At 30.1% G+C, this 12329-nt stretch overlaps 1 protein-coding gene across 2 annotated transcripts in view; it reads right to left on the bottom strand.

The window, feature by feature from the left end:
* Positions 1-12209, bottom strand: part of LOC143058919 (alpha-catulin-like) — a 60017-nt gene extending 47808 nt beyond the window's left edge. Inside the window, exons 1-3 of one of the 2 annotated variants that reach the window (XM_076232394.1) lie at positions 12068-12209; positions 1333-1522; positions 380-549 (exon numbers count right to left, since the gene is read on the bottom strand). In XM_076232394.1, coding sequence (XP_076088509.1) covers positions 380-549; positions 1333-1522; positions 12068-12154 — 447 coding nt within the window. In that variant the 5' untranslated portion in view covers positions 12155-12209. The remainder of the gene's footprint in view (positions 1-379; positions 550-1332; positions 1523-12067) is intronic. The other variant, XM_076232395.1, reaches the window with a different exon arrangement.
* Between the last annotated feature and the right edge of the window lie 120 nt (positions 12210-12329).

The following is a 12329-nucleotide window of genomic DNA, read 5'->3' as shown; positions in this document are numbered from 1 at the left end:
ATGAAACCCAAGAAAATTGGTATCTAATGAATAAGAATGAATCCACAGTAATTAACACACTCAAAATTAATGTAAAAAAGTTCTGAATTTAAAGTTTTTGAGGATTTAGGCAGATGACTATTCTTAAGACTTGTCAGAGGGAAATGCAACTATCACAGAATTGCTTATCCGATAATTTTTTTAAGTCACTGGTTTGATAAATGCTTTGTCAAGAACTATTGCAAAAAGGAGTTGTCTACCTTTATCTTAAATTAGAAACAATTCCTAATTTTAAAGAAGTACAACAAGGTCTCTGAATGAAGCACATTATTTTGTTCTTCTCTTCAATTTTTTTTGGTAACCATGGTAACTGTGCATTCTGATCTAATCATGGCTTTACCTTGTCCTTAGATACTAATAGCTGTTTAACAATAACTTTATCAGCCAGCAATAGTACCCTTGTAATGGCTGACAGTAACTGTCTAGCTGACCTGACCATGGCTGTTTTCTCTGTTACTGTTTTATTCCCTTTTGAAGGCACAATCATAGTTAGTCTTTGTATTGTTGATCCTGGAAAAAAAACATGCGATTTTGAATACTTAACTGTTAACACAGAGATATGTCTTGCCTTTTTACAATTTCATAGCAAAATCCAAAATAAAATTGATATACTAGAACAAACATGTAAATTATGCAAAATATTCAAAGTTAATGAACCATGAATGAAGGACTGGGCCAATAATTTCCCTGGATATCAGAAGTGTAAATGCTTATACATTTTACACATTTATATATCAAATATAATAGACTCTGTATCAACATATATCATGTATATAGTTATTAAAAATTAAGAAATTATTGCATGCATTTATCATTGTGATTTTGCCATTTTGGACTGAAATGAGATTTTATTTTTGCAATTTTGATAAAAAATCCTGTTAAATTCATATAAAAAATTTAAAAACTGCAATTTTAAATTATTGCGATTATATATAACCCTGTCGCATTTTTTGCAATAACATGAATAATAAAAACATAGCAATAATTTCTGAATTTACCAGTTTACAGTATATAAATTTTTATAGATTAGACTTTTGGTTTCCCGTATGAATGGTTTTATACTAGTCATTTTAGGGACCCTTTATAGCTTGCTGTTCTGTTTGATTTAAAGATCAATGTTGACTTGACCTTTAACATGTTTAATGGATTACTTTCACAAATTGTGACTAGGATCGAGAGTTATCTCATTGGTACTCATACCACATCACTTTATATCTATATAAAGTTCACTTGACAAAATATTCTCTGTCATATTAATGGAAATAAAATTCAAACAACTTCAAGTGTGTTTACCCGCCATTCTGGCTTCTTCACAAGCTTCACACATATCCTCAGATATCTCCATATTTTCTGCCGCTATTGTCTGTCCAACGGTGACAAATTTCTCTACAGCCAGAGCTACACCTTGTCCTACTCTGATCAATGACCGACTTGTCTTCTCTGTAAAGCGTGCTTTCTCTTTGTGATTTACAAGGGTTGTAATCTGAAAGTAGATATTTTATATGAACATAATTGTAGAATGTATCTGAATGAAATATATACGTCACAATTTATTCAAAAGATTTACTAGTACAGATTTCTTTTAAATCCTTCACAATTATTTATATTTTTTTTTATAGCAGGGTTTAAATTAGCTGATTTTATTAAAAGCAAATTTGTTCTTAACATTTTAAGAATGCATATAATTTAGGCAAGAAGTTGATGGGACCTGGTACTTCTGGTAGTAAAAAATCTGAAACAAGCACTAAAACAACACATTTTTTTCCAGCCATAAGCAATGGTAAAAGGTGGTATTCCCTAAACTTTGTCCCTTAAGGATCCACCTATGTATAGCCTGATAATTTATAACTTTCAAGCTTAAAATAGCAATTCAATCCCTATTTTGACAAATGCCATGAACACAGAATAGCTAATAACATTAAAAGACAGATTGAGATAATAGACATGATAGATAAGGGACAACATCAAAAGTTCAATGAAGGATAAAAAAATTAATTCACATAGTTTTTTCACTGACACCCACACCCCCCTCTTAACTTAATTTGGGAAAAATTGATTGACCAATAGGGATATATGTAAAATCGATTTTAGATTAACAAAACTTGCAGCAATGTTGACCCCCCCACCCCCAAACTATTTGATTTAAGTTTTTTATCCTACATCGATCTTTTGATGTCGTCCCTAACTAACAATGACTAACAGAACTATGTTAGCAAATTTCAGATGGAAATGTGTATTCCTGTTGTTTTGTTTTTAAATATTTATAAAGACTTTTCCATCTCATCATGCTCATTTTGCAGTCTAGTTTAATATACTACAAATTTGTATTCTTAACATGCTTTATAACTACTCATCAATACAAATATATAACAAACAAAAAAAAACTTTTGGATTTTACCAAAACAGAGAAAATAATTCATTTTGAAAATGAAAAATTTCTTTTTATATTTTAGTATTGTTTGAAGGATATGAATTCTATAGATCTAAGCATTGCAATGTTCTTTAATACTAATATTTCAAAATAGATGATTGTAGATGCACTTAAAAACTTTCTCTTTTGTTGTACATTTGTACCACATCAATAGTTGACCTTTTATCATTTCAAGGAAGCAACTGTTTAATTTAACAGATATAAAATCTTGGCAGAGGAGTATATTTATTGTATAAGATCAATAAACAATGATAAACAGCCCTATCTAAATTGTATGTAATTGTATGCTCAATTTTATATCTTTACTTATACTCTTTATTTATATAATATCAATGAATATACTGAGTATCAGAAGTTTAGCTACATATATTTTCAATTTTAAAATTGAAACGAAACTATACTTTTGTTCAAGGCACCACCTGTACCAAACAACACTAGTAAACTAAATTACTGTAACATAGAATGAAAGAAGAAAAAGCTTAGCCGTATTTGGCACAACTTTTTGGAATTTTGAATCATCAATGCTCTTCAACTTCGTACTTGTTTGGCTTTATAAATATTTTGATTTAAGCATCACTGATGAGTCTTCTGTAGACGAAACGCGCGTCTGGCATACTAAATTATAATCCTGGTACCTTTGATAACTATAACATTAAAATATTAAAAATATATTTATACAGCTTTTGAAATTTAATATTAGAATAGGTAATACACTTATTTTACTCAGTATATGTAGAAAAGAAAAATTAATGATGATATGCTTGAAGAATCTTCAAAGCTTAACTTTCCTTTATTCAAAGATCAGAAGAAATCATTACATGTATGTATACCCTAAAGTCTGTTTGAACAGAAATGCTTTGTGACACATGACATGACCTGAATTATACAAGATGCACTTAGAGGGCTCTTGTAAAAGTATCCATTTACAAATGTGTTGGAACTTCTTTGACAGGTTAGATGACAATTGGTATGACACACTTTTGTACAAACATGAAATTCTTGTTTTTACTATATATATAGCAGTGCACTTACATGCAACTATCTGCTCAAGGTAATACAAGTATGTATACATGTATGCATCAAATTGTTCAAATACATGTAGTTATGACCCTAAGGTCAGGGTGGATAAACATAAATTCACATTTCAAAATATTAGACATTTTAATATAGTTGACAGTTTATTTTTATAGATTCTAAGTCAAGATGCTAGAATATGACATATTTATATACAATTATATTTTAGAACATTATTTAACTTTACCACCCAACTGACAATAACTGTTATAACTGAGGCCAATGGTAGATATAATTTCTATTTTATATAACATGTATAAGTTGTTCCTGATGGCAGGATGGGATACACCGGGAATCAGAGGAATCAATAAGTGGGATCTGGGACCAGATACACCCCCCCCCCTCTTTTCCCAATGAGCAGCTTTTAATAATAATTAGTGATGCTAGACTAACACAGCAAAAATCAATAATCTATGTACATTCGTATTTCAATGAGCAATGTAGATAACTTTTGCTGTCTACAATGTTGAAATACTTTGGCATTGATTTAAAAGAATAAACCTACATGTTTGTGCTCCCCTATCTTGTTTCCAGTAGTTGACACATTTAAAACGTGAATAAATAAATTTGAACCTTATAATTTTATCATGGGCATGTCTCAAGCCATCAGACTACCATGATGATCAAATAAACTTTTTTTTATTCTAGTCTTGTTTTAAAAAGTCATAACTAATACACCATCATTGACCATGCCTAATGATGGTGCATTATGCACGACTAAAAAGTCGGCCTTATATAGCTGACTATTCGGTATGGGCTTAGCTCATTGTTGAAAGCCGTACAGTGACCTATAGTTGTTTATGTCTGTGTCATTTTGGTCTTTTGTGGATAGTTGTCTCATTGGCAATCATACCACATCTTCTTTTTTTATATAACTAGCAAATAAAACTAAAATTAACCTCAGGCCTTGATTTCAGTAGTCAAGAGTCAAGACTATGAATATCAATAAAATACTTTCAACCCAGACTAATTCAACCTATTACTACGTCAGATGAAAGCAGTGTTTCCAATACCACTAGAAGTCACACTGACCAGGTTTATAAAATTACTTTCTATTCAAACATACAATTTCTTTGGCATGGCCTTGTCTAGATCACTGCCACTCTGACAATGTTTTACTTTTGATAAACAATTTTCAATGCAAACCTATAATTCCTTTCGCAATTGGCCTTAATTCTCTTAATTACTGACACCTGAGTGCATGGTCAAACTTTGACAATGTTTACTAATTTAATTTCTTTTCAAACCTATTATTTCTTAGGACTGGCCTAAATATATTCAAAGATGACATTTATCATGTTTCTTTTTATTTAAACTTATTAATTTTTTGGGGTATGTACTTGTCTCCATTTCTGCCTCCAGTTATTAAGTCACACCTAAATGTCTTCTATTCAAACCTATTATTTCTTAGGAATTACAGGCCTAAATGTTTCCATAGTCAAACTTTGACCATATTTATAACAGTTTTGCCTATTAGATCTATAATTTCTTAGGAATGGCTTAATTAGTCGTCATAAACAAATTTTGAAAGTTACTTTCTATTTAAACTTATTATAACTTTTGTATGGCCTTGTCACCATTTCTGCCTCCAGTAGTCACACTTTGACAATGTTTATAAAATTACTTTGCCTTTAAACTTATTATAACTTTGGTATGGCCTTGTCTCTATTTCTGCCTCCAGTAGTGACACTTTGACAATGTTTATAAAATTACTTTGTCTTTAAACTTATTATAACTTTGGTATGGCCTTGTCTCCATTTCTGCCTCCAGTAGTGACACTTTGACAATGTTTATAAAATTACTTTGTCTTTAAACTTATTATAACTTTGGTATGGCCTTGTCTCTATTTCTGCCTCCAGTAGTCTCACTTTGACAATGTTTATAAAACTACTTTCTATTTAAACTTCAGATAATATACTATTATTATAGGAGTTCAAAGGTTAAACATCATGATAACAGACATCCTGTTACATATACTGTCTAAAATTACACAGGGTAATGGGCCTAATAAAACATTTAAATGGCTAAATTGAAAGAAATGTCATCCTTTTACAAATAGGCAATAATAAAGTAATTTTACATTTCTTCTAAACAAGTTTGTTTAACAATATATATAAGTTAGGGTAGTTTAAGTAAATTAAAGTTGCAAATGATTTTTTCTTCAACAACTTTAACCATACAAGTGTCATATGGTGTTAGGGATGACAAAGGTCCAGGTCCCAGCTTGTTTGACAGCTGTTTTTGCAGCAAAATTATCATCAGTTATAAACTAGTTGAGAAAAGAAATCTTGATCTATTTAAAAAATGTTTGGTGTTTGTCCCCACTTTCCACTGTTTCTCCCTTGGACCTTTTAACATCATATTATGCCATGATATTGCTTAAATGTGATGCCATGATATTGCTTAAATGTGATGCCATGATATTGCTTAAATGTGATGCCATATTGCTTAAATGTGATGCCATATTGCTTAAATGTGATGTCATATTGCTTAAATGTGATGCCATGATATTGCTTAAATGTGATGCCATGATATTGCTTAAATGAGATGCTTATACATGTAGATTGTGATATGGATGTGATACATCATTTCTAGACACAAGACAGTAATTCCCTTTTTTCCAGGATTTTATTTGAAATTTTTTACAACTGTGCACTGACACTATTTACCACACTTCAATAGCTGTATCATCATGATCAGGGTAGACACTTTTTGTTGTTGAAATCAGAATACCATGGTATTACAATAAAGACCTTCAGCAGGAAATCGTAAATTATACAGATCAGATTTGTACCCACATTACCTGGCCCGAGAAGGGTTTAAAATTAATTTAATATACTTTATATATAATTGATGCTCCTGTAGCGCAGTTACTGCGCCTGAGTTTGATAAATAAAGTTTGAAGTTTGAAAACTAAAACCTCAATGTTAATATCTTGAAAGGATTAAGTGACCACTTGGGAGAACCCAGTCAGATTTTGAAAGAAGGAAAGAATCACATGTTGATTCAAATTCTCCTTTCATGCAATTTTTATACCAAATCTTTTATAATCTGTTTTTTAAAGAAAAACATGATATGAAGTTGTTTTTTTTACACTTAATGCTCCTTTTCAAATTCATTTTACCAAATCATTGTAAGTCAGACTTTTCTCTCTCACCATTTGTATTTGTTTAGTGTCTAATAATTCTTATATGATTTGCATATCTATAAATACTTGAATTGGATTGGTCAATTAGAATTTTTCTCTAAGTTTACACTTCGATAAATCATGTTTCCGAAACTACTTTTGTAATCTATTCATGCGCGATACACAAGCTTGCAGTGATCCCGGGATTTTCAGCAAATTGAGATTAAAAAACAAATGCATAACAGTTGTGACCATTCTAGTGCATATATAACAAAAAAAAGTAATGAAATTATTGCACTAAAGCTTTGAAAATGTACAAAAATTAAATTTAATAAAATTCCGCGAAATTTCATGAAGGATTTGGCGAATTCACGTCATGGCAAAACACGACGTCATACGAATGGACATTTTCAAGGGAAAGATTATTTCGTTACGTGTACGCTTCAAATTCGGATAAAATTTAATTAAAATGAAGTTTTTGAGGTAGGTGCTATTTCATTTAAGATTCCGTTGTATTTATTGGACATTTATGGTTTTCAGAAAGTCAAGATGGGGCGTACTCCTTAGTTACGACTTGCCATTGTGCTTTTGATGGTAAATATATATAGTAGCCATCAACAAAAAAAATGTTTGGATGAAGAATTATAAGGATTAAACACATTTTTTCTAGAGGTTATTGATGTGTAAACCGGGGCTCTTACTCACAAACTCAACATAAAAGTCCTTCGGACTTTTATTCAGTTTGTGAGTTAATCGCCCCGGTTTACACATCAATAACCTCTAGAAAAAATGTGTTTAATCCTATAATGTTCTCTTTCTTTCGTTTTTTCCTGGGGAAGTTGTCAATTGTTAAAATAGACATATATGCAATTTTGAAATACATTATATAGAAGTATGTATAATTGAAAATGGGAATGGTGAATGTGTCAAAGAGACAACAACCTGACCAAAGAGCAGAAAAAAAATATATAGAAAGAGAACAGACTGCTTGTGTTATAAAAAAAACATTTTTATTGGCCTAATTATCATATAACATGCTCAAATAGCCATATTGAAACTGACATCTTTTCATAATTACTGATGCCTATCAGAGGACATTTATCTCCAATTATAGCTGACTGTTTGATGTTTGTTTCAAGTTCTAATGTGGTAGTCATTTTCTCCACTTTAAGTTCTAAATAATTATTTTTATTAAAAGGTTTGATCATTTGGACAAAAATATCTAATATATAGAATTTAAAGAACGAACAAGTAATAGTTATTATAGTTTTTATACAGCTTTTTAAATGTTTCAATTATCATGATTATAAGTGAAAGGCTTTTTCAACAAAGTTTTAAAATATGTAAATAAATGTAGCTACCTTCAATGAGTAAGAAAAAATTTCCAAAAGTTATAAGCAAATACATCACTAATTGGTTTTAATTCGGTTTTTAATTAAAATTGCAATAATTTTTAACCATATTTCAGATAATTTGATTGGGTATTGTACTTTAAATTAAAAATATGAGTGATCAATTGATTGTTTGAGAGACACAATTTTTGAAACAGTCTAAGACATTGCAAACTGTATATAAGCCTTTGATAGAAATTGATAATTCTAGCAAGAATTGTACAAACAAGAGCTCTAACAAGCCAGGATGGACAGACAAACAGACAATCACCCAATATATCTATATCCCTGCAACTTGAAGTGTGAGGGAGGACAATAAAAATAGCAAAGATAACAATTGTTACTGGTTTTTTTTTTACCAGGTTATCAAAATTTTAGCTGGTATTGAGTAAATCAAAATATTTAGACTTTCTATCTACTTGACATGGATGTGAAGAGATCTATCACACAGTTTGTAACCTGAACTATTAAAAGTCTAACTATTAAATTGACATTAACACTTCAGTTCTTACAGTATGTAAATAATTACTGAAAGGAAAATGTGAAGATATAAGTCTGTATGTAAGTCTGATTACTATTAAAGATAAATTTTGTATATTGTACTTTAAAATTGAATACATCTAATAAGCAGTCTAGCTAGCCTCGTCAATAAATTCAAAGTGAAATGTTTGCTTGGTGAAAACCAAAGTGTCTTTTTAAAATAAATTGCAAGCCAAAAAAAGGAGGAATTAATCTAAAATAAAACTAATTACATTCAATGTACATTTGTACATTTAATAACTTTATCAGCTGTTTATAAACATAATAAACCAATGCCCAAAATTGCTAAATTTTGAAATAAGAATCTGAAAATTCTAAATATGCATGTTATTTGTATACAAGGTATACATGTACAAAATGTATCATGTATATACATGTAGTGTAGTACTAATAACATATGCATGAACATGGTTATTGGAGATACATACAGTACTGCATTCTATTGTATTGAATATGCATGAAATACTTGCCACTGGATTGTACTCAACGATCATTTTTTTTCAGCAATAACTATACAATAACATGAATAATTCATATAAGACAATTTGCAAACTCCAAAATTGTGAAATCTATCTACTTAGTATGACAGTTGAAATAAGAGTTGGGTTATTGTTGCTCATCTTTATCAATTCCAGCAGTCTTTTAATATTTTGTATGTACTGTTAAGTGTCACTGTTATTTATACACATTTGCCTTTTGTCGATTTGACCATGGACAAATTTGAATTAATGATTGACCACTCTTGGCCATGGACAACTTTGAATTAATGATTGACCACTCTTGGCCATGGACAAATTTGTTTACCTGTTAATTAACGTTCCAAACATGCCATAATTGAAGTAATAATTATCTATATGCATAATTTCATGGTCAATGCAAATCTCATTCTTCTGTTATGATGTTATCATAAACATACTTCCTTAACCATCTACAAGCCTCCAACGTTAACACTGTCCACATACAGCGTTTGAACTCACACTACCTCAGTGTTGACAGGCTTATAATAGAAGTAGTTGGACTATGCTCATATGATGATTCACCAGTTAGTCCACTAAGTCCACTAAATGACTAAGGCCCCTCAAACAACAAATGGAAGTTTTTAACGACCTTGATGGGCCCCTCAGAAAAAAATGTTACACACATATATATATATATACCTAATTTTGTTGATTATAAAACATACATACATGACATATGAGTACCATTGCCATTTATGTGAGATATCCTTGATAGCACTAAGGGAGCTACCATTTGATTTTTAAGGGGGGCTAGAAGGAAAAATTTTCTCCTGCTTTTTTTTTTAGTTGTTATCTCTGTCCTGCCTTTTCATTTTTCACTCTTTTTGGTCCTGCCTTTTTGATCTTAGTTTATCCTGACGTTTTTTTACATAAAATGTCATCCTGCCTTTTTTTTTTTGCCAAGTTGCTCCTACCTTTTTTTTTTAACTCAAAACTCTTGTCATCTGGTCATGCCTGTCCTGCCTTTTTTCAAATTTTATCCTAGCCCCCCATAAAAATCAAATGGTAGCTCCCTAACTTGATTGAGTGCGTCTAATTGTCATCACAATAAATATATTTAAGGTTATTGCAATAATTTCAGGAAAGGACTCATTCAGAAATTTTACATTTTCGATGAATATAAAGTATTAACTTGACCCACCATAAATAAAGTATATCAAATCATATATATTTAATTACATCATGTTATAAATATATAAATATTATAAGCCATTGTAGGCATATATATCTTGTAGATTAGATTGATTAATATATGTACATGTTATATGAAGCATTGACATTCTATTACATGTAAAGTATATAACTGCATGTGATTGCATCATTTTCTGTCCGAAAAATAAATCTCCAGTTTTTGCATCAGAAAAATGAATGCCTATGCCATAAACAATGTACATGTATATCTTAATAAAACTATTCTTGCAACAAAATAGTCCTTGATAATGGTAAACAGATGTCACTTTGTATATTATAATGGAATTGTGATCAAAGGAGATCCTGTATTTACCTGAACTTAACTTGTACCAGGTGTAAACAATTATATAATAATATTATGTAATATCTGTCATAATCAATTATGACTGCAGTTATTTGTAAACAATATTTATCATAATAAGCTTAAAAAGTTTAATGTAATTAAAAATGAATTTTCTCAACATGTATTACTTAGAAGGTTTATCAGGTTTGCTACATTTTATGTTAACCTGGTTAAGCAGGTTTTGTATTTTTGCATTAAATTTATGGATTTGTTTCCTATGCATGCATGCATGTACATGTACATGTGTATATACTTTAGATGCTATTTGTAAAAGCATGACGTATATTCATCATTTTCATCAGTTCATTGTATTTGATTTTAAATAAAATTTGCTGATTTACAAAATTTGGTCTACAGGGTCTACTTAATTCATGTTATTTCATGTATTTAATGAAAAGATACAGCATTTAAAAGTCAAATGTACCAATGATGTTTCCCCCAAATAACATAAAACATTATATTATAAACACTTTTAGCTATAGTACAATGTATTTCTTCAAATGTTGTTGGGCCCATGCCATAAATCATCATATCAAAATTAATAAAATACATGTATGATTACTGTAAATTCAGAAATTATTGCATGTTTTGTTGAGATATTGTCATTTCAGACTAAAATGTGATTTTGTTTTGCGTTATTGAACATTGTTGAAAAAAATCCTCTTAAATTCAGATAAAAAAATTCAGAATGAGAGTTCAAATTATTGCGATTATCACATGATTATAACCCACTCGCATTTTTCACTATGATAAAATCATCGCAATACTTTTTGAATTACAATGTTTACAGTACATTGTAGGCATGGTAAGTAATAAATCTGTCCCTTCTGCTGTCTGATAGACAAATATTTACTGGTCCAATTGTCCAAATGTTAAGTCAACAAACATGTAATTGTGTGATCCCATATTAGTATGCAGACGATATCAAAACGGTGTAAACATCATTGAACAATCACAGTTCTTAAGGTTCATCATAACAAATGGACAAATATTATGAATATGGCCGTATTTTCACCTCTATGTGACATAGAGCACTGTAACACATATATGTATAAAAGTTCTAAGAAAGAGCATGAAATGGAATGTGGTCTTTAGTATACCTGTGTAGTCCTTTGTTTATTTCTCAAATACATATGAAATATATTTCTATATGTACATGTACTGTAGCCTGGAGGGAGCAGGATATAGGATCCTGGTTTGAAAATTCTTTCATCATTTCTATCTTTTGCAATATGCATGTAAGTTGGAGTAACATGCAAATATACATGTATGTTTTAACTTATGTAAATATTTACATGATTAATAAATAATTTGCATTGTTCTTTCATTCATGGCAATTTAATCTCATTTTATTACAGTTGCAATTAAAACTTGAAGCTTTTATACTCTATAAATACAGTTGTAAGAAAATACCTGTGTTACCAATGGAATCAACGTCTGTTCGATAGATTTAGTTCGAATTTCCAACGACAACCGGGCTTCATTTCTCAACCCTGCCATCTTTCCAGCTTCCAAGCTGGGTCAAAGGTTGTGTCGCTTAAGAACTAAAGAATATTAACAAATGACGTATTTATCGAATAATTCATTTTAGATTTATTCTAATAAACATGAATAAATAAATTGACTATCATCAATTTGTTATGATTATGTATGATGAGAAGATTATAATTTTTAA

The sequence above is a fragment of the Mytilus galloprovincialis genome, chromosome 14 (assembly GCF_965363235.1).
Source record: "Mytilus galloprovincialis chromosome 14, xbMytGall1.hap1.1, whole genome shotgun sequence".
In the NCBI taxonomy this organism is placed as follows: Eukaryota; Metazoa; Mollusca; class Bivalvia; order Mytilida; family Mytilidae; genus Mytilus; species Mytilus galloprovincialis.
The sequence above is the reverse complement of the archived record's forward strand: the minus strand, read 5'-3'. Positions and strand labels throughout refer to the sequence as shown.